General features: G+C 42.2%; 1 protein-coding gene across 1 annotated transcript in view; it reads left to right on the top strand.

Annotated features, from left to right (window-relative positions):
• LOC307182400 (uncharacterized protein) overlaps positions 1-24029 on the top strand; it is a gene marked incomplete at its 5' end in the record, with an annotated part of 119224 nt that overhangs the window by 4247 nt on the left and 90948 nt on the right. The window contains one exon of the mRNA XM_079913625.1: positions 14-159. Coding sequence (XP_079769751.1) covers positions 14-22 — 9 coding nt within the window. The 3' untranslated portion in view covers positions 23-159. The remainder of the gene's footprint in view (positions 1-13; positions 160-24029) is intronic.

Genomic DNA, 24029 nt, shown 5'->3' with positions numbered 1-24029 from the left:
TCTTTCTTGTTAGGATGGATGAAAATTATAACCTCTTGCCTCATGGAGTCAGTTTCCAACATGCCATCTTTCCAGACACTCAAGGGAACAGAAGGATGTTTTCCCAGTGGCAGCAATGGTGACTTTTTCCAGTGACCGGGAGATCCAAGAAGACAATTGGTAAGAATTGGTACCCTGTGCCAGAGCAAAATAATAGAATAGCTACATTTTGACGCAGAGAGTCAAGAGTGCTCTTCCAGAAGCTCAGACCAAAGAGTATTTTCCTCCGTGCCCCCGACCGCCACTCCCAGCAGTTAACAAACCCTGCTCATAAACCTTCGACTCCTGAGGCTTTACTGTTGGGCGTGGAGTTCCTCACAGTCAGGGAACAAGGTGGGATGAAGGTTGGCACGCTGTGCCTCAATTGCCTCTTCTGTCAAATGGAAACAATAGTAGCATCTACGCTATAGGGCTGATACCATAGGATTTAACTCTGTAGGAAATGTAGATATGTAAAGCCCTTAGCATAGCGCTTGACAGAGAAAGTGCTCAATACATGTGAGCTGTTATGACTACTACCATTATTATTATTACAATTGATAGCATAAGCCTACTCTGATTGATAGCATAGGGCTCTGAGGAATTTTCTAAGAGGAAAGAAAAGTCCTCAAGAAAATGAAATGAGAGAATTATAGTAGCGAACACTTCTATGATTCTTATCTATAGCTATTAAGACGTAGAGGTACAGGGTGACCAAGGTAGTCGTGGACCGTAAGGGTCAGGATGATTTGGGGCATGAACATATAAAAGGGGTATTCCAATCTGAGGCATTAGCCAGAGTTGTGGGGACATTCTGAGGACTGTCACTTTGCCAAAGCAGTGGCATTGACACAGTTGAGGTGGGACGATTGTGGGACCAGGTCAGGAGAGGTGGTGGCCCATGGCTCGCAGTCTCCCATCTGAGATGTTTTTAGGACCACATGACAGACTACTGGAGAGAGTTCTGATGTGGGTGTCCCCCAGGACAAGGACTTTTTTGTGGGTCAAGGAACCAATCTGAACATGTTGGGTGGCTTCCTTCTTTCCACCCGTCTGTGCTGGCCTTGCGAAGAGTGTCTTTCTCTCGTCTGGTGGGTTGGCCTAGGGGACGGCCTTGTTCTTCCAAACCTCCTTATCTTCTTCCCTGGCTCCCTGGCACCTGGAGGCCTTCTGCATGTTCTTTGCACAGAACCTGTTCTCACGATGGGCAGGGGTGTCCAGCTAAGGAAAAATGTTGATTCTTGCTTCCTAGACATTATCAAGGGTCCCTTCCTCAGGCCTACCCTACTGACAGATCTAGACTCCTCTGACCCCTCCTCCATGGTTTGCCAGAATTTTCTGAACTCTACTCCCAGCATGGTTCCAAGCACCTGTTTGTTTTTCTGCTCTTAATCTGTACTGGTACCCACTCCACATTGAGCTGGACCTACCAGGTGTCAGCCTGAGTATCCCTGGCTTGAGTCAGACCTTAGCATGTTCCAAATGAAATCTTTTTGGTCTCCGTCCTTTGCTTCTCCATTTTTATGGGAGTTTGCTTATTTTACTAAATCTTTGGTAACAGTAGATTTGTATCAAAAGATCAGATGTTGTTCCAAAAACACCTTATAGCTTAGCCCCCAGACTCTTCAGGTGCATCACTAATTAGCCCTATGGTCACATAATGAAGCTATTAATATTTCCCTGGAATTAGATATTCCATCATTAGAAAAAAATAGAACAACAGGACCATGGAGAATTGTTTCAAGGTGAAGGCAGTTCTATTTCGGGTGGTCAGATGTTGATTTTGGGGAGAATCTCTTTTCCCTTTCATCGCCCTGGTCTCTTAGATAACAAGGGGGTGGGTGTGTGCATTGCCCTGAGAGTCAAAAGCTTTGGGGGAAGAAAATTAATTCTTCCAGATTGCTGAGCTGCTGTGTAGCTGAATTTACGCGTTGGAACCAATGGACCTTGCACGTTTCAACACCTTAGCTCCTTCCATTTTTATCCCTTGTCCTCTTTGAAAGGTACCACATCAGACCTCAGTTAGCTTGTTAGTTTCAGAATTTAAATTTAAACTAAAAATAAATTGGCTTTTTGGTAAATTTTAGCATTTACATTTTATGATACTCGAGAAATTTTTACTTCCTCTGCAGCGAGTAAAGTAGTTGTAAATTGAAGATCTCAGAGTTAGATGAAGAATTGACAATTACTTGCTCTTTTCTTCCCAAAAAACCCACTAAAACTTCTCTGCCTTTTCCTTTTGAAGGTGAACGTCTTATTTTCTCTCCTACCCAGAAAAAATACATCACGCTACATCAGAAGCAGTCTGTTTTTCCTATGGTGGTGTGTCCTCAGTCTTAGGAGGAATCAGAGGAGCTGTTCAGGTCACCTTTTGTTTAAAAATTTATTTTATTGAAGTATAGTTGATTTACAATATTGTGCTATTTTCTGCATAGTAGAGTGATTTCATTATACATATATATACATTCTTTTTCATATTCTTTTCCATTATGGTTTATCACAGGATACTGAATATAGTTCCCTGTGCTATACAGTTGGACCTTGTTGTTTATCCATCCTATAGATAATAGTTTGCCTCTGCTGACCCCAGCCTCCCAACCCACCCCTCCCCCCTTGACAACCACAAGTCTGTTCTCTATGTCTGTGAGTCTGTTTAGTAGATAAGTTCATTTGCGTCATATTTTAGATTCCACATATAAGTGATACGGTATTTGTCTCTTTCTGACTTGCTTCACTTAGTGTGATAATCTCTAGGTCCATCTGTGTTGCTGCAGGCAGCGTTATTTCATTCTTTTTTAGGGCTGAGTAGTGTTCCATTGTATATATGTACCACATCTTCTTTATCCGTTCATCTGTCGATGGACATTTAGGTTGTTTCCGTGTCTTGCCTATGGTGAAGAGCGCTGCTGTGAACGTAGGGGCGTGTATATCTTTTTTGTTTTTGCCGCTGTTGTTTGTGGCTGCACCGTGCAGCCTGTGGGATCTCAGTTCCCCGACCAGGGGTCAAACCCCTGCCCCCTGCAGTGGAAGCATGGAGTCTTAACCACTGGACCGCCAGGGAAATCCTAGGAGCGTATGTATCTTTTCGAATTATGGTTTTGTCTGGATATATGCCCAGGAGTGGGATTGCTGGATCGTATGGCAACTCTATTTTTAGTTTTTTGAGGAACCTCCATACTGTTTTCCAGTTTACATTCCCACCAACAGGAGGGAGGGTAGGAGGGTTCCCTTTTCTCCACACCCTCTCCAGCGTTTGTTATTTGTAGACTTAATGATGGCCATTCTGCAGGTCAGCTTTTTGTTTCAGCTAGACGTTTGCTAATCAGAGCACGTGAACCTTCCGCATGCTCTGAGGCCTTTATGAGTGGCCCTGGACGTTGCATGTTACACGGCTTCCCTGTATTCCATGCTGTATCTTAGAGGATGATAAATCCTAGAGGAACACTGCCGAGCTCTTGTCCTTTTCCCTGCTGCTGCTCTCTAGTCCCCCAGTCAGCCTGATCGGTGGATCTGGGCCTTGGTTGTCAAGAGCGCATTTCATTCCTTTCCCTCAGAGGTCTCACTCTCTCAGAGCATCACGTGAATCTGGGACTGCAGTATCAATCCAGAGGTTAAGAAATGGAAGCAGAGGACGATCTTATGTAGGGAAGCTTTTTGTGATGCATACCCAGGGTGACATGCAGCTCCGTCCTCAGCAGGCAAATAAATCCTCCCATTCTCTAGTTCCATCCTCAAACATCCCACCCACGCCTCAGTCAGTGGAAACACATTCTTGCTTTCAAAAGTTGCCGGGAAGTCAGCATCATCGTTACTAAGTATTCAGCGTCTCTGGTGCAGTATCACGGTGTTAATGGGACCTCAGGGGACGTCTGTGGCAGGTCAGAGCATCCATCCCCTTTACTGGCAGCGTTCTCTCCACCCCAGCCAAGAACGTTTTCCTTCCTCTTCTCTTCTCTGCTGGGTGAGTGTAACACAAAACAGAAGTTGGCTGTTCTCCCCTCTCTGCAAGTCCTGTCCCCTAGGACCAAAACCCAGACTCACCCACACTTACATCAGTCTGTCCTAGAATGTCATGGGGTTGAAACAAAATCTGTGAAAGACCTGCTGCCATTTTTCTTTTCCTTTTTTGGAATCTGGAAGGGTGGTGGGGAAGTTGTCATCCTCCGAACTGCATGGGAAGGAATGTCGACTTTTCATCAGAAGATCGAAATTGACTCTGACATTTCCAGAGGCGTGACCTTGGGAAGGACCCTTTATTTCTCACAACTTCAGTTTTCTCATCCATAAAATGGGGCTAAAACCATGTAAACTGTCTCAGGTTGTTGTAAGGACCTAATTAGAGAACATGTTTGAAAGCACTTAGTAAACTATACAAAGTGATGCAAGGGTTTACGACTAAATTGATAGAGAGTATGGCTTTATAAAAAGTGATGCAAGGGTTTACGACTAAATTGATGAGTAGAGAGCATGGCTTTAAAGGTTAAAGAATACGTAGCTTTTGAAAAGCTGCTTACTTCTTCCCAGGGCGGTGGCAGAGTGGTGGCGGCAGTGCTGAGGGGGGATGTGTGTTAGAGACGGGAACGGTGATGGCGAAGCTGTCCTGTGAGCTGTAATTCATTCAACGGTTCATTGGGTTCTGGCCAGGGAGCACGTCTTTAAAAATTCATCTCTTCAGTTATAAACATATAACACATTCAGGTGGGTTCCCAAATCTAAGTATAAAATGATAGTAGAGTTTTTTCCCCCCACCTCTGACACCCGTCTACCCAGTTAGGTACACCTACCCTCTAAACAAGTAGCCACTGTTAAGTTTCTCAAACATTCCATGAGTATTTTCACCCAATAAGTAATTCAAATGTGATTTGCTGTTGTCTCTGACACCAGCGGTACTTCACTATGCACATGCGCTTTGCTATGCCCTGCTTTATTCACAAGTAGAGCTTGAAGATCTTTCCATATCAGTGCATGTAAATTGCTCTAGATAGTATTCCACTGTATGAATGTCTCACAGTATATTTAATCAAGTCCCCTGTTGATGGGTCGTTACGTTGTTTCCAATCCATTGCTATTATTAAAGAGAGCAGACGTGTATGACATTATACATACCTCATTTTGTGGGATTGTTGATTCCAATCTTTAGCAAATGTTTATTGAGTGCCTACCTTGAGGCAGCTACTGTGTTAGATACTAGAGTTTCAGCGTTGGGCAAAATACAAAGTCCCTGATCATGGAGTTTATAGCCCTAGTGTTGGTGGTTGACATGATCAAAAGACCACATTAATGACTTCATAATTTTATTTTTTAATTAATTTTTATTGGAATATAGTTGATTTACAAGGTTTCTGCTGTGCAGCAAAGTGAATCAATTATACATGTACATATATCCACTCTTTTTTAGATTCTTTTCCCATATAGGTCATTACAGAGTATTGAGTAGAGTTCTCTGTGCTGTACAGTAGGTCCTTAATAGTATAATTTTAAGTGGAAATAAATACTCCTAGGAAAAGAAAGGAAATCAGGAAGTCTGGTGTAAACTTCAGGGTAAAGAAAACGTTTTCTGCTGAATTGATTCTGGGGCTAAAATCTGATGGAAGAGAGGTATCCTAGTTAATTTTGGGGTAATGGGGTCATGAGAGCAATCCAGAGAAGAAGAATCTGTGCAAAGGCCCTGTGGTAGCAGGGTCCATGGTACCTTTGAGGGAACCAAAGAAAGCCTCTGTAGCTGGAGGAAAGGGAGTGAGTGAGAAGGATGAGGCCAGAGCACAAGGTGGGGCCAGACCATGCAGGGATTGATAGATCCTGGTGAGGATCTGGGCTTTGTTCTAACGGTAATGGGAAACCTTTGATGTTTGGAAAGCAGAGGTTGATGGGACCAAATTCACATTTATAGAAAGACAAAGTGACAAGAGTGGAGAACTGGATTGGAGGGGATCCGGGTGATATAGTAATAAGTAGTGGTGGTTAGAAAGCTACCAGATAGATGCTGGTCTAGGATGGAGGCAGGGAGCATGGAGCGATGTAAGCAAATTTGAGAGATATTTAGGAAATTAAATCAGTAGATGTTAATGACAGGTTGAATATGGGTGGTAAAGGAGGTGGGAGGGTCAAAGATAAGTCCTGTGTTCCTGGCTGACGGCATGCCAGGACCAACACTGATAAATGGGAGTAGGACAGGTTTGGTAGGAGATTCATGAGCCCAGTGTTGGACATCTTGAGTTGAGGTGCCCTTGAGCCGTCCATGTGAGATCTTGACGAGGTGGTTGCATCTATAACTTTGCAGCTTTGAGAAGAGCTCTGAGTAGAACTTACACCTTTGGGTCTGAGCCATAACTAGGTGTCAGCTGAAATGGGAAATGGGTGACATTTCCAAGGGAGAGGGCTTAGAGTAAGAGTAGAAGCCCCAAGGTAGGACCGAGTGGTGTAGAACGCTAACACTGGTGGAGAAGGAACAGTCAGACAGATACGAGGAAAACTATGAAAGTCAATGGCACAGAATATCTCTGAAAGGATGAGTGATCGACAGAACCAAAAGCTGTTGAGAAGTCAAGATGAGGACTAAAAAGTAACCAGTCGACTTCGGCAGAGGTGAGGACAGTTCCATGGAGTGAGGGAGTAGAGTCTAGGCTGTGGAGGTGGGAGGAGGGAGTGGGACAGGAGGATATGGAGATGGTGGGGGTGGACGACTCCTTCAGGACGTTTGGCTGTGGAGGGTTGAATACAGATGAGGCTGCAGGTACAGGGCGCAGAACGGTTGAGGGAGGGGGTTTTGTTGTATTTAAAGATGGCAGCCATCCTGGTCAAACCATCTTGGTCCCTGTTTTCCTACTTATCAGATGCTGTCTTCCCAAGTAGACTAAACTACTCAAGGGCAGGGATATCTATTTGATACACTGTTGTATACTGTTGTGCATTTTTATGGTGTCTTACACATTTATTGAATAAATTATCTCTCATCCAGAGAGCTCTGAGGCCTTAGGAAGCAGGGGTCTTCTCTCTCTCCCTCTCTATTTCTGTTTTCTAAATTAATATTTAAAATCCACATACAGTAAAAAAATTTTTAAATATTTATTTATTTATTTATTTATATTTTGGCTGCGTTGGGCCTTCGTTGCTGCACGGGCTTTCTCTAGCTGCTGTGAGCGGGAGCTACTCTTTGTTGCGGTGTGTGGGCTTCTCCTTGCAGTGGCTTCTCTTGTTGCGGAGCACGGGCTCTAGGCGTGCGGACTTCAGTAGTTGCAGCACGTGGGCTCAGTAGTTGTGGCTCTCGGGCTCTAGAGCACAGACTCAGTAGTTGTGGCGCACGGGCTTAGTTGCTCTGCGGCATGTGGGATCTTCCCAGACCAGGGATTGAACCTGTGTCCCCTGCATTGGCAGGTGGATTCTTAACCACTGTGCCACCAGGGAAGTCCGTATACAGTAAAATTTGCTTTTTTCACGTATAGTTATGTTTTGGCAAATACACATGGTTGTATAATCACGACTACAGCCACAATGTAGAAAAGTTCCATCATTGCCAAAACCCTCCCCTGTGCTGTCGCTATATAGCCAGACCCTTCCCCAACCTCAACTCCTGGGAACCTCAGTGGGGACTGTCATCCATAATGACTGTACCAATTTACATTCCCACCAACAGTGTACAAGGGTTCCCTTTTCACCATATCCTCAATAACACATCTTTCAAGTTTTGGATAATAGCCATCCTAACATCCCATTATGGTTTTGGTTTGCATTCGGCCATTTGCATGTCTTCTTTGGAGAAATGTCTGTTCGGGTCCTTTGCCCATTTTAAAATCAGGTTTTGTTGTTTTGCTATTTACTTGTATGAATTCCTTATATATTTTGGATGAGATAGATGGCTTTCAAATATTTTCCCCCTATCCATATGTTGCCCTTTCATTTTAATTGATTGTTTCCTTTGCTGTACAGAAGCTTTTTATTTTGACACAATTTTTGCTTTTGTTCCTGTGCTTTGTGGGTCATATCTAGAATATTATTGCCCACACCAATGTCAAGAAGCTTTTTTCCTATTTTCTCGTAGTTTTATAGTTTTGGGTCTTACATTTAAGTCTTTATTTTGAGTTAATTTTTGTATATGTGTGTGAGATAAGGGTCCAGTTTCATTCGTCTGCATGTGAATCCAGTTTTCCCAACACAATTTATTAAAGAAACTATTCTTCCCCATTTTGTGATCTTGGCATCTTTACTGAAGCTCAGTTGACTGTAAATCTGTGGATTTGTTTCTGGGCTCTTGATTCTATTCCGTTGGTCTATCTGTTTTTATGCTTGTACCATACTGTTTTGATTACTGTAGCTCTGTAATGTAATTTGAAATCATGAAGTGTGTTGCCTCCAGCTTTGTTCTTTTCTCAAAATTGCTTTGGCTATTCAGGAGATTTTGTAGTTCCACACAAATTTTAGAATTGTTTTTTTCCACTTCTGTGAAAAATGCCATTGCAGTTTTGATAGTGATTGCTTTGGGTACTATGAACATTTTAACAGTATTCTTCTAATCCATGAACATGGGATATATCTCCATTGATTTTTGTCTTTCTCTCATCAGTGTTTTAAACTTTTCAGTGCATAGGTCTTTCACCTCCTCCATTAAATTTATCCCTAGCTCTTTTGTTCTTTTTGGTGCTATCATAAATGGGATTGTTTTCTTCTTTTCCTTTTCAGATAGATTGTTGCTGGTGTAAAGAAATACGACTGGTTTTTTTTGATATGTTGATTTTGTATCCTGCAAATATACTGGATTCATTCATTCTAATCTTTTGTGGTGTCTTCAGGGTTTTCTACATATGGAATTGTGACATCTGCAGACAGAGAATTTTACTACCTTTGTTCTAATTTAGATGCCTTTTATGTCTTTTTCTTGCTAGTACTTCCAGTATTATGTTTAATAGAACTGGGAAGAGGGGGAAAAACTTTCAGTTTTACCAATTGATTATTATTTTGCTGTGGGCTTTTCATAAATGGCCTCTATTGTTTTGAGGAAATTTCTTTCATATCTATTTTATTGAGCATCTTTTATCATGAATGGATGTTGAACTTTGTCAAATGCTTTTTCTTCATATTGAGATGATCACATCATTCAGATCTTTCATTTTGTTAATGTGCTGTATCACATTGATTGATTTGCATATGTTAAACCAACCTTCCATCCCAAGAGTAAATACCATTTATTCATGGTGTATAATCTTTTTGATGTGTTGAATTCAGTGTGCTAGTATTTTATTGAGGATTTTTGTATCTATGTTTATCAGAGACATTTGTCTGTAGTTTTGTCCAGCTTTGATATCCAGTGAGGCTGGTGTCATAAAATGAGTCTGGAAGTAATCCCTCTACATGTATATTTTGCAAGAGTTTAAGAAGAATTGGTATTAATTTTTATTTGAATGTTGGTAGAATTCAACTGTGAATCCATTTGGTCCTAGGCTTTTTGCTTTTGGGAGTTTTTTGATTACTATTTGAATCTCCTTATTTGTTACTGGTGTGTTCAGTTTTACTGTTTCCTCTTGATTCAGTCTTGACAGGTTGTATATTTCTCAGAATTTTTCTGTTTCTGCTAGGTTATCCAATTTGTTCACATAATTGTTCATAAATAGTCCCTTATGATCCTTTTTACTCCTGATGTATCTATTGTAATGTCTCTTTCGTTTCTGTATTTATTTATTTCAGTCTTTTTTCTTCTCAGTTTAAGTAAGGGTTTATTGATTTTCTTTCAAAAATTCAACTTAGTTTTTTTCTGTTGTATTCTAGTCTCTATTTATTTCTGCTCTGATCTTTATTTTTTCCCTTCCTGCTGCTAACTTTGGGTTTGTTCTTTTGTAGTTCATTGAGGTGTGTAAAGTTTGGTTGTTTACTAGAGATCTTCTTTTATAATGTAGTCATTTATCACTGTAAACTTTTCTCTTAGTACTGCTTTTACTGTGTCCCATAAGTTTTGGTATGTTGTGTTTTCATTTTCATTTGTTTCAGTGTTTTTAAAAATTCCCTTTTAATTTCCTCCTTAACCCATTGGTTATTCAAGAGTGTGTTGTTTAATTTCTGTGTATTTGTGAATTTTCCTCTTTTCCTTCTATTATTGATTATTCCATTGTGTTCAGAAAAAAATGCTTGGTATAATTTCATTCCTTTTAAACTTGTTAAGACTTGTTTTGTAACCTAACATGTGATATATCCTGGAGAATATCTGTGTGTGCTTGAGAAGAATGTATACTCTTCCACTGTTGGGTGAAAAGTTTTCTATATGTTTCTTAGGCTCATTTGGTCTATACTGTTGTTCAAGTCTACTCTTTTATTTTAAATTTATTTATTTATTTGGCTGTGCCAGGTCTTAGTTGTGGCACACAGATCTTCGTTGCAGCGTGCAGGATCTTTAGTTGCTGTGTGTGGGATCTTTTAGTTGCGGCATGTGGTATCTTTTAGTTGCGGCATGTGGGCTCTTAGTTGTGGCCCATGAGATCTAGTTCCCTGACCAGGGATCGAACCCAGGCCCTCTGCATTGGGAGCCTGGAGCCTTAACCACTGGACCACCAGGGAAATCCCCTGTTTAAGTCCACTCTTAATTGATTTTCTGTCTAAGTGTTATCTCCATTATGAAAGTGGGATACTGAAGTCTGCTACTATTACTGTATTGCTATCAATTTCTCCTTCAGATCTGTCAATATTTGTTTTATATACTTAGGTGCTCTGATATTGGGTGCATATATATTTATAATTATTATATCTTTCTATTGAACTGACCCCTTTATGATTATGTAATGACCTTCTTTATCTCTGGAGACAGTTTTTTTTTTTTGCGGTATGCGGGCCTCTCACTGTTGTGGCCTCTCCTGTTGCGGAGCACAGGCTCCAGACGCACAGGCCCAGCGGCCATGGCTCACGGGCCCAGCCGCTCCGCCGCATGTGGGATCTTCCCGGACCGGGGCACGAACCCGTGTCCCCTGCATTGGCAGGCGGACTCTCAACCACTGCGTCACCAGGGAAGCCCTGGAGACAGTTTTTAAAACCTACTTTGTCTGATATTAGGATAGTCACTCCTGCTTTCTTTTGGTTACCATTCACATGGAATATCCTTTTCCATTCCTTCACTTTTAGTCTCTGTGTCTTTGAATCTAAAGTGAGTTTCTTATAGATATCATACAACTGTATCTTAATTTTTTTGTATCTCTCCAGCTACTCTGTATCTTTTTATTGGGGAGATTAGTCCATTTATGTTTAAAGTGATTATTGATGCAGAAGGATTTACTGTTGTCATTTTGTAACTGGTTTTTGTTTGTCTTATAATTCCATTGTCTGTGTTCTTCTCTCTTGCTATCTTCAACACTTTGTGCTATGGGGTTTTTTTTTATTGATAGGTTTTGATTTCTTTGTCTTTTTTTCTTTTGTGTAACTTATGTAGGTATTTTCTTTGTGGTTACCAAGGGGCTTACATAATATACTGTATAGTTATAACATTCTGTTTTAGGCTGACAACTACTTAACTTCACTTGCATACAAGAAGTCTTGTCTTTTACCTCTCCTCCTCACTGCATTATATGTTCCTGATGTCACAGTTTACTTTGAGTTTCACATATTCATTAACATTTAGTTGTTTCTAATGCTTTAGTCTTTTATAGTCTAAAGTAATACAGTATGGTCTTTGTTTATATATTTACCAACTAGTTTCATGCTTTCTTATGGTCTCATATTTCTGATCAGTGTCTTTCATTTCAACTTGAACTGCCTTTAGCATTTCTTGTAAGGCAGGTGATAGACTTTCTTAGGCTTTGTTTGTCTGAAGAAGTCTTTATCTCCCCTTTGTTTTTGAAGGACAAGTTTGACAGAATTGTGTTCTTGGTTGGCAGTTCTTTTCCTTTTTTTTTTTTTTTTGACTGTATTGGGTCTTAGTTGTGGCACGCAGGATCTTCATTGAGGCATGCGGGATCTTTCCTTGTGGCGCGCGGGCTTCTCTCTAGTTGTGGCAAGCAGGGGTTTTTTCCCTCTCTAGTTGTGGCATGCAGGGTTTTTTTCCCTCTCTAGTTGTGGCATGCGGGCTTAGTTACCCCACAGCATGTGGGATCTTAGTTCCCCGACCAGGGATCAAAACCGTGTCCCCTGCATTGGAAAGTGGATTCTTTACCACTGGACCATCAGGGAAGTCCCTTCTTTCAGTATTTTAAATACATCATTCCACTCCTTTTGACTGGCAAGAATTCTGTGAAAAATCCTCCGATAGTCTTATTGGAGGGGGTGCAGAGTTCCCGTCTACGTAACAAGTTGCTTTTCTCTTGCTCCTTTCAAAATTCATTCCTTGTCTCTAATTTTTGACAATTTGAATGTAGTGTCTTGGTGTGGGTCTCTTTAGATTCACCTTATTGGTGTTCTCTAGGCATCCTGGATTAGGATGTCTATTTCTTTCCCCAGATTTAGGAAGTTTTCAGCCATTATTTCTTTCAACAAGCTCTTTGCCCCTTTCTCTCTCTTCTCTTTCTGAGTCCCCCATGATGTGTACATTGGTCCACTTGGTGGTTCCCCATAAGTGTCTTAAGGTATCTTCACTCTTTTTCACCTTTTTTTTTTTGCTCCTCTGCTTAGATGATTTCCACTGATCTGTCTTTAAGGGTGTTGGTGCTTTCTCTCGTTTTATCTGGGATGCTGTTGAACTTCTCTGTTGAATTTTTCACTTCAGTTATTGTATTCTTCGGCTCTATGATTCCTCTCTGGTACATTTTTTTATTTATGTTTTGAGCATACAGATCCTGCCCATATTTTGCTAGATTTATACTTCATTATTTATTTGTATTCTACAATCAATGATACTGCTTTTAAAGTTTTTATTTCTAATTATTGATTGCTTGTCTGTGGAAATACAATATTTTTTTTACTTACTTTGTAGCCCACAATCTTGCTAAACTCACTTATTAGTTCTAAGAGCTTTTGTAGATTCCATGGCTTTTTTTTTTTTTTTTTAATGTGGTGCGCGGGCCTCTCACTGTTGTGGCCTCTCCCGTTGCAGAGCACAGGCTCCGGACGTGGAGGCTCAGCGGCCCTGGCTCATGGGCCCAGCCGCTCCACGGCACGTTGGGATCTTCCCAGACCGGGGCGGGAACCCGTGTCCCCTGCATCGGCAGGCGGACTCTCAACCACTGCACCACCAGGGAAGCCCTCCATGGCATTTTGTATGTAAGTTATTATGTCTTCAATGAAGAGAGAGAGTTTTATTTCTCCCTTTCAAGTCTGCCTTTTTTTCCTATTGCATTGGCTAGGACTTCCTGTATGAGGTTGCATAGGAGTGATGAGAGTGGACAGCCTGTTTTAAGTATGCTATTTTTAGTTTTTGGTGTTCATGCCTTTTACCAGGTTAAGGACGTTTTCTTCTATTCCTAGCTTGGTAAGAATTTTAACCATGAACTGAAGTTGAATTTTGTGAGATGCTGTTTCTGCATCTGAGATGATCATGACATCTTTCTTCTTCAGTTTGTGATAAAGTGAACTACATTCATTGTCAAATGATGAACCACCCTTGTATTCTCAGGATAAATCCCATTTCTTATATATTGATGGACTTAATCTGCTAATATTTTGTTGAGAGTTTTTTACATTTATGTTCATGAGGAATATTGGTCTGTAGTTTTCTTATAATAAAATAATCAAAAAGTGGGCATCAGGATAATATTGGCCTCACAAAATGAGTTGGGAAGTGTTCTTTCCTCTCCTTTTTTTTAGATGAGATTGTGTAGAATTGGTATTTTTTTCCACTAAATGTTTGTGTATTAGCCTTGTGTGGAAAACAAAATACCACATAATGGGTGGCTTAAACGAGAGAAATTTATTGCCTGTCAGTTCTGGAGGCCAGCAGTCCCAGATCAGGGTGCTGGCAGGGTTGGGTTCCTCTGGGTCCCTGTCTGCGGCTTGCACAAGGCCACCCTCTTGCTGCCTCTGCACAGGGTCGTCCCTCTGTGCGTGAGCATCTTTAGCATCTCTCCCTTTGTCCTCATCTCCCTTCTTATAAGGACACCAGTCTGGTTGGATTAGGGCCCACCCTGACAGCCTCATTTTAACTTAATGACTGATTGAGAGGCCCTACCTCCAAATACAGTCACATTCTGAGGTACTGGGGGTTAGGGATTCAACATACAAATTTTGGAGGAACACAATTCAGTCCATAACAGTTTGGTAAGAATTTATCAGTGAATAATCTGGGCCTGGAGTCTTCTTTTGTTGGAAGTTTCTAAACTACTCACTCAATTCCTTTGATAGGACTACTTAGGTTGTCTGTTTTTCTTATGCCTCGTGGCAGTGCAGATCTAAGACTAGGGTTGGCCGCAGTGCAAGGCTGGGTGAGGAAAAAAAAGAAAAAAGAAGAAAACCAGGGACTTCCTCCATACTCTCTAGTACACTGGGGCTCCTTTTCTGGGTCTTCTGGATAAAAATAGATTTCTCCTAGAGTTTTTGCTGCACAGGTCAACGACTCAGCCCCCTTTATTCAGGTCCCATTCAGGTCCCCTAGTTGTTTTCAGGGTCTTCGTGTATTATGTGCAGAGATTTTAACATAATCGGTAGGAATCATAGGCTGTGTTCAGTTTACTTCATCTTGACTGGCACTGGAAGCTGATGTTTCTGTTCGGCCCCATTAACAACATCTGGTCCATCTTGCATAGGACATACTGCAGGGAGGGAAATAACAGTATTTATTTTCTGATGATCAAAAGCAAATAGGAATGGGAAAGAGGATCTGTAGTTTTTCAAGTGAAGTTTGAGACCAAATGGGTCAAGAAAATCATAATTCAGTTCATCAGTATCTTCCATGAAGCCCTAGAAGTATTTGATTTAAAATGTCCCTGGAACTTTGTTTTGCCTAGACAGTCTAGTTAACCAGATAATTTGTTCAAGAACGAAGACATCCCTTAGGGATGGAGGAGTATGACATCAGTTTAACAAGAATGTGTCCACTTGTTAAATGCAAGTTAAATACTTTTCTGTATTTATTCTTCTTTGATACCACATCAAAACTCAAAAAGTAATAGTTTCTTAAAAGTTAGTTGCAGTACAGAATCTAAAACCTTATCAATGAACTTTTTGAATTCCTACATGAAAACCCAATAGTCTTTCTTGTACTTTGAATGGATTTTTTTAGTTCATGTGTGATTTTGTAACATGATGAGTTGACCATGTGAAAAATATTAGTTCAGAGTTATACAGATCTTGAAAATGTTGAGATTTTTATTGTACAATATTAAAAAAAGTCCTTTTCATCAATATCACTACTGATCTCATCAGGAAAGTCTCAAAGTAATGGAAAAACATCAAGCACAAAGTTTCCTAAAATTCTAATTTTTGCTTGAAAGCTCAAATTTTATCCCTGGCAACAAATACTGCTTGTTTTCCTTGAAGTGACAGACTTACTTTATTCATTTTCAAGAAAATGTCTATCACAAAGCGAGAGAGAGGCATGGACATATATATACACTACAAAACGTAAGGTAGATAGCTAATGGGAAGCAGCCGCATAGCACAGGGATATCAGCTCGGTGCTTTGTGACCACCTGGAGGGGTGGGATAGGGAGGGTGGGAAGGAGGAAGATGCAAGAGGGAAGAGATATGGGAACATATGTATATGTATAACTGATTCACTTTGTTATAAATCAGAAACTAACACACCATTGTAAAGCAATTATACCCCAATAAAGATGTTAAAAAAAAAAAAGAAAATGTCTATTAAACATTCAAATCTATAGTTTGTCATTCATTGTTTCAAGGAAAAATAGTCTTTCACAAGGAAAGCTACTAGTTCAGCTCAGAACGCCATCACCTAAGTGCTTTTCCTTGAGACATGACCATTGTACCTTGATAAGCAGCAGAAGTGCTTTGTGTCAGCTTCTGATTTCTTCACACAGAGTATTAAAAACATGTGTCCTCAAGGGTCAGGATTTAATTAATGATTTTTCACTGATTCATCAAGGACATTCTTAAATTAAACTGCCGCCTTCTTTTCTGCCCACACAAGGCACTGAAAATAGGTCATTCATTTGGCCAGACAGGGCCAGAATATGAAGTAGGTAGGGTTAGGGTGGTGGTCTTTTTCATTTATTCAGACCTTCATAGTACACATATTTATTGAATACCTGCTATATGTCAGGCACTGAGAATACAAAAGAAAACAAGCTTCTGCCCTCCTGGAGCTTATACTGTAGTGGGATGAGGGAGAGATAGTCAACACATCAGTCAATACATCAGCCCATTAAAAATGGCAGGTAATGACGTGTTTGGTCAAGAATTGAAAGAGGGTGGTAATTGACAAAGAGGAACTAGTAACTACTTTAGGTTGAGGAGGTAACCCCTACACTGAAGTCTGAATGACACAGTTCCAGCTGTACGAAGATCAGGCAGCAAAGCGTTCCAGGGAGAAGAAAAAGCCGGTGCCGTTGTGCAAGACAGACCGCGCTTGGCATACTTGGCGGGTGGAAAGGTGTGAAGGGGAGCGATATTGGTGGGGAAGAACAGAATGAGATGAGTTTGGAGAGGTGAGCAGGAGCTGGACCATCTAGAGCTTTCTAAGCAAGGGTAAGAAGTTTAGATCTTTGTGCTTCGGGGAGCCGTTGAGGGGAGTGATGTGCCCTGAGTGACAGAGTCTGGGCCTAGGGGTCGGCAGGTGATGGACAGGAATGGCTAAGTTCAGGGGACACTTGGAAGTGGGGTTCCTCCAGTGTTCCCTGATCACAGTGTACTCTTCCATCCCCACTTTTTAGGGCTTTTCCTCTTTTTCCTCTTCCTAAAGAGCCTTGGCCACCCGCAAGGTGTTGGCCTAGTACCCTATTTTGTGCTGCACAATTTACACTTTGTTTGGGGAATATTTGCATCTTAATTTACTAGTAATTTGACTCTTTACGAACAGAGTTTTAAAGTGGCAATTTGCCTCTCCATAGGGTTTTAGGATGAGCCTTGGGTTCTGACATTGATCCAGTACCAATTGTGACTCTGCGTATCACTTACCCACTCTGAACCAAGGTTCCTTACCTGTAACACGGGTCAGATTATACCTCCTATGCTTTGTTCATAGCACTGTATAAAAAACAACTGAAACGACATATTTAAAAGTACACAGTCGTGATTACGTGTGAGACGTTGTGTCTTGGCTTTCATGCCCCGTGTGTACCCATTCTCCATCACGTAGCTCACAAGAGTGAGAATAAAAGATCTTGAGGCAGGCATGCCTTTATTCCATCAGTAGAGATTTTTGATACTTCCTACATTCTCAGCATTGTGTCATGTGTTATGGAGGATGTGGTAGAGGAAGACGACCTGGTGTCTGAACTCAAGCATCTAGTTAGAGAGATACGGTTAACCCACGTGGAAAGATGGATACTGCTGCTGGCCTAATGACCCAGTGGGAAGGATTTGGATAAGTGGCGAGAAGATGGAGTCAGACAGGGCAGAGCATGAAGGGAAGCCCGCAGGTGAGGATGTGTTAGGACAGCAGAGCTGCATTGGGGGGTTGGAGGGCAAGTGAGGACACTTGTAAGCAGGTCCACGCGGGAGTTCTTGATTTGTTATCAAGTACGTGCAGTTCATCTGAAAGGAGGATTCCCTCCAACATGTTGTAGAGGTGATGGCTTGTGGCTGTACTGCGCGGTCTGTCATTTCCTCTTGACTTCTGCCTTCAACTCTGAGCTTTACTGAAATACTTCCATTACTTTGAAACATTGGCTAATGCTCTGACTGTATAGTTAAAAATTTAAAAAAAGCTCACAGACTTCTTGTTTTGGAATAAATATAGATTCACAGGCAGTTGCAAAGAAATGGAGAGAAGTCTTTGGTACCCCTTGCCCATTCCCCCCAGCCGAACATCTTGTGTAACTAGCGCAACAGCAAAACTCGGTAATGACATTGGAAAATGCACACAGCTGATTCAGATGCTACCAGTTATACATGCACTTGTTTGTGTGTGTAGCTTCCTGTCACGACCAACAGAGTCAAGATACAGAACCATCCCATCACCCCAGGCTCCCTCGTGCTACTCCTCACAGCTACACCTTCTCCACTGCCCATTCCCAAACCCTGGCGGCCACTCATCTGTTCTCTTTCTCCAGAATTCTATTTCAGGTGTTACATGAGTAGAACCATATAGTTTATGGAACTTTCTGAGATTATGTTCCTTCACTCAGTATAATGTCCCTGAGGTTAATCCAAGTTGTTGTATTTCTTTTTATTTACTGAGTAATAGTCCATGTTATGGATGGACCATTGTTTGGATAACCATACACCCCTCAAGGACATTGGGGAGTTCCCAGTTATGAGCTATAATGAAAAAAAGCTACTCTGAACATTCATGCATAGGATTTTGTGTGGACAGAAGTTTTTATTTCTCTACAGTAAACGCCTAAGAGTGTTGTATGCTGGGTCATCTGATAAACCCATTTGTCATTTTAAAAGAAACTTGCAAAATATGTTCCAAAGTGGCTGAATCATTTACAATCCCACCAATAACGTATGAGTGATCCAATTTTTTACATCGTTGCCAGCATTTGCTATTGTCATATTTTTGTTTTAGTCATTCTGATAGGTATGTTCTGTGTTTAAATTTTTTTCAGATATAATTCACATACCATAAAACTCACCCTTTTAAAGTATATCATTTGGTGGTTTTTAGTATATTCACAGATATATGCAACCATCATCATTGTCTGTATTTCCAAAGCATTTTCATCCCTCCAAAAAGAACCCAGTACCCATTACCAGTCACTCCCAATTCAGCCCTCTTCCCAGCCCCCGGCAACCACTATCCTCTGTCTCTATGGATTTGCCTGGTACAGACACTTCTTATGAATGAAACCTTATACTATCTGGCCCTTTGTGAACGGCTTCTTTCACTTAGCATAATGTTTCCAGGGTTCATCCACGTTGTAATATGAATCTGTCCTTCCTTTATATAGCTGGGTAATACTCTATTGTATGAATACACCACATTTTCTTTCCATCAGTTGATGGACATTTGGGTTGTTTCCACATTTGCCTGTTGTGAATAATGTTTCTAACAACATTTATGTACAAGTTCTTGTGCATCTGTGTGTTTCCATTTCTTTGGGGTATTTTCCTAGGAGTTGAATTGCTGGGTCGTAGGGTACTTATATGTTTAGCCTTTGGAGGAGCTGCCAAACTGATTTCCGAAGCAGCTGCACCATTTTCCATTCCCACCAGCAGTGTGTGAGGGTTCCAGTTTCTCTACATCTTTTTCAACACTTGTTATTATCTGTCTGATTGATTCTAGCCATCCTACTGGAAGTGAAGTGGTCTTTCATTGTAATTTTGTTTTTTCATTTCCCTGATGACTGATGATTTGAGCATCTTCTCATGTGCTTACGGGCATTTGTGTAGCTTCTTTGGAGAAATGGCTATTCGTCTTTTGCCCAGTTTTGAATTGGGTTGTCTTTTTATTGTTGCGTTGTCACAGTTCCTTACATATTTTAGATACTAGACCCTTATCAGATATATGGTTTGCCAGTATTTTCTCCCATTCTGTGGGCTGTCTTTTCACTGTGGTTCCAATTTTTGTTTCCCTGATGACTGCTGACGTTGCTTATCTTTTCATGTGCATGCTTTACCATCTGTATGGCCTCTTTGATGAAATGCGTATTCGTATCTTTTGCCCATGTTGGTCATTTCTTCCTACTAGAGCTGTGGCTGTAGACATCTTCCTTTAGAGTATATACGTCGTCAAACTCATCTCTGCAGCAGCACTAAGATGGATCAGAGACACAACTGTTAAGCTACGCATCGCTATAGATTTTTTAAATTGTGATTAAAAAAACACGTAACATGGAATCTACCCTCAACAGTTAGGTACACAGTACAAATGTTAACTGTATGCGTGTCGTTGTACAGCAGATTTCTAAGACTTCTCCGTTTTGCACAAACTGAAACTCTAGACCCGCTGAATAGTAACTCCCCATTCCCCCCACCTCCCGGCTCCTGGCAGCCACCAGTCTGCCTTTGCCTCTGAGTTTGACTACGTTACGTGCCTTAGACCAGTGGAACCACGCGTCATTTGTCACTCTGAATGCTTTGTTTCACTTCACAGTGTCCTCCAGGTTCATCCATGCCGTAGCCGGTGACCGTGCTATAGATTTGGATCCATGCGAGGCCACTTCTCATTTTTAACTCATTAATAATCACGTTCTCTCACCATGACTCAGTTTCTCCATCACGGAAAACTTGGCCGTAACTAAACTCAGAGCTTTGTGACTAATCCGTACTCTCGTCCCGTGGACCGCCTCACAGGTGGCAGTGACGCGCGCCTTTGCCAAAGAATCAGAGGTCAGCAGGAGAAAGTTCTCATCCTGGTTTGTTGAAGAGGCTTCACTGAGTGGCCTCATTTCTTCATTAATTTTTCATTTATTGCATAAGGAAGCTCACCCGTTAATCCCCAGTCCATTCCAGAGTACCTCAGCACATATATCCTGAAATGCAGAGGGGAGGGCCAACAAGGGGTCTGGTTCTCAGTAAAGGGTCTTCTATGGCCCCAAAGGGAGGATGCTCAAGCTGGCCTCCATCTGGCCCCTTGAGGCACCCGGTTCTCGGGGAGTTGCTATGGAAACGTGCTCCAGTACTAGGAGGAAAGGAAATGAAGCATTCCGAGAGTCTCGCAGGCTGGCAATGGACGTTCTGACGTCTCTTCCCCAAGTCTCCTGCAGTTGCTTTCTTTTTGAGTTCTTTATGTTTCACTGTTCCCATGTGGACACAGAGGCTGAATGTGTTGACTGTCCTTGTAGAGGCTTTACAACGCAGCATGAGAGATGTATAAGATCTCTGGCCATCAAGCTGTGGATTGAAATGAGAAAGGATGAGCGTTTATTGCCATTATCTTGGAAGCTAAAAATCTGCCACCATCTGAGCTCTCCTGTGCGCATCTCAGCTTATGCAACCTTCTCTTGGGAAGGGAAAACGTATCTTTGTCTTTATGCTTTTTTCTTCCCCAAACCCCCTCCACCCTGTAGGCCCTTTGCTTCTGCATCATCCCATCCCGGGAGGTGATCAGCAGCTTCAACTCTCCCCCGTCTCAGCACACACTGTGGTTTTGCGCGCAGGCGGGGGCCCCTGGGGATGGATCTCGGTGGTCAGAACAAACACCACCTGTGAATTTTGAGCCAGAGGAGATTCCTCCAGTCTCCTCCATACTGCCAGACCCTCAGGGATGCTGTCAGGCTTCAGTTCCCATGGCTGGTTGAAATCAGCTGTGACCCCTGCAAGAGCCACACTTCCCCTGGGGGCCTAGGCAAACCCGGATGCTGCCAGCATGTTCTGGGGTCGGTGTCCCCGGAGCCCACTCAAGGCCAGTGCATTTACTCTGCACAGATGCAGAGAGAAGAATGTCGGTGCTAGAAGGGAGCCGAAAAGTCTTCTAGTCAACCCCTTAATGCACCATCACGGAAGAATTTTATAGGAAAACAAAGACCTGCCCCAGAGCTACAGCTCTTAGCAGGTGGCCAAGTGATGCTGTTTTTTTTGTTTGTTTTTTTTGTTTTTTCCGGTACGCGGGCCTCTCACTGTTGTGGCCTCTCCCGTTGCGGATCACAGGCTCCGGACGCACAGGCTCAGCGGCCATGGCTCACGGGCCCAGCCGCTCTGCGGCACGTGGGATCTTCCCGGACCGGGGCACAAACCCGTGCCCTCTGCATCGGCAGGCGGACTCCCAACCACTGCGCCACCAGGGAAGCCCAGTGATGCTGTTTTGCTTTAAATACAATAATCATAATTTCAATGATAAAACTATTAAAATATTAGTAGAAGCTAGCATAGTGTTCCAAAAGTGTGAAGCCTCTGTCGCAGCTTTGTAGTAAAGCAGAATAGTCATAATACAGATCAAAGGAAGTAAACCAATGCGTGTGTGCATACGTACATACAGTACATTCATACATTCGTAAAAAGGAAGGACATTCTTGCACAGTGTCAGCTGGTAACGCTGCAGGTGCTTTCTAAATTATTTCTGTTTATTTATTTGCCCTGAGAAGAGGCTCACTTTTCAATCTCCTTATTCTGTGGCCAGAGAGAAGGGTTGATTTCTCAGTGTTCTGGGAAGTGGTTGTAGTTGTGTCTGGAGACCAGGGTTAGTCTCTGTGCTGTTTGTCTTTTTGTTTCCATCTCTAGGTTCTCCCTGCAGACCCGGGTTGGGCACCTGCCCGGTGCCCTCGGTTCCCACCTTTCTCTTTCTCAGAGTCCCGTTCTCTAGGCCCCAGAGATTTCTTCTGCCCCACCTGTCCTTTGCTGATCTGTGTTGTATAGCCCCGAGGCTCTGCTAGACAGGTGAAGCTGATCCCATGCACTAATTCCAGGTGAAGTGGTAAAGGAGATTAGTGGCATTATTGCCTTTCCATGAACATTTACATTTTAAAGCGTTAGAGCCTTTAATTCTAAAAAAAAAGAAAAAAGAGTAGGAGGGGAGAGGGTAGGGACATGATAGGGGAAGGGGATTAAGAGGTATAAATTACTAGGTATAAAATAAGATACAGGGACTTCCCTGGCAGTCCAGTAAAACACTTCGCCTTCCAATGCAGGGGGTGCGGGTTGATCCCTGTTCAGGGAGCTAAGATCCCACGTGCCCTGCGGCCAAAAAACCAAAACAGAAACAATATTGTAACAAATTCAATAAAGACTTTAAAAATGGTCCACTTAAAAAAAATTAAAAAAAAAATAAGATACAAGGATGTAATATACAGCACAGGGAATATAGCCAATATTTTATAACTTTAAATGGAATATAATCTATAAAAGTATTGAATCACTATATTGTAAACCTGAAACTAATATAGTATTGTAAGTCAACTACAACTGAAAAACAGTGAGTGGAACAGGCCACTCAAGCAACAGTGGGAACGCAGCTTTTCTTTTCAGGGCAATGCATTGGGTCACTCAAACCACATAGTTGATACCACCCAGACACCATGCACAAGCCCAGGCCCAAGTTTGTTCCTCTGTCCAGTTCTTCCTAAGGAAGATTAAACCTGCTTTACTCCAGGTGTGTCTTTTATGAGTATTTATCTGTCTCTAATCTGGTCCTAAGCTACTAATGAAAAGGGATCCTCTCCTTTGGATCCAGTGTATTCCTTAGGATTAGGTTCAGGCCAAGGATCAGAAAACCCAAGAGGCTTAGGTAGAAGTTTGTTTCTCACTCTTGTGAAAGTCAGGTAGGCAGGCCAGGCTTGAATGGAATGCCCTGGGGTCTGGCCCTTCCATCTGGTTACTCCACTGTGCATGGTCTCCATGACTAACTCGACTCATGGCCTAAGATGTCCACTCCAGCTCCAGCCATCACGTCTGCATTCTTGCCAGTAGGAAGGAAAAAATGTTAAGAGAAGGACATACCTTTTCCCTTCATGAAGCACTTCCCGGAAGTTGTACATTATACTATTCTCCCTACCACTTCTACCCACATCCCGTGGTCAGAACTTGTTCACATGGCCGCACTTGGTTCAAGGCAGCCGGGATACGTGGGTTCTCACCTGGGCAGTTACACTTAGTTACAGCCAGTTCTCACAGGACTCTGTTACCGAGGAAAAGAGAGAACCAATATAGAGGGGCCACTGGCAGTGGTGTTTGGCTCTTCTGCTATTTAAATAACCAAATGAGTCTTCCCTCCCAGGGACCCTGAAAATCAAATGTGATGTTGCAGTCCATTCACAGCCCCACTGCTTCCCAGGTGTCCTCATAATGTCGCAAGAGATAAATGAACTGGCCTAAGGACAGGGACTTGAGCTCTGACCAGACTTGTTGGTCTTCAGTTGGTCACCAGGTGTTTATTTAGTGCTCCCAGACTTAGGGCATATAAGGGCAAACACTGTCTGATAATGACCTTCATTCCCATCATTAAGATTAAAGAGAGAGACCAGCTGCTCTAGGAAGAGTCCTGCAAGTACAGAGAGAGAGGGAAGGGGTCTGAGGTGAAGGGGGCCCCTCCCCTCATCGTGTATGTGTGCTGCCTTCCTTCAGCACATCCGATTCTCATCCCCGCCATCCCTTTGACGAGGGAACCA

This window comes from Stenella coeruleoalba, assembly GCF_951394435.1.
Source record: "Stenella coeruleoalba genome assembly, chromosome: 2".
Classification (NCBI taxonomy): Eukaryota; Metazoa; Chordata; class Mammalia; order Artiodactyla; family Delphinidae; genus Stenella; species Stenella coeruleoalba.
Note: the sequence above shows the minus strand (reverse complement) of the source record. Positions and strands in the feature narration are given on the sequence as shown.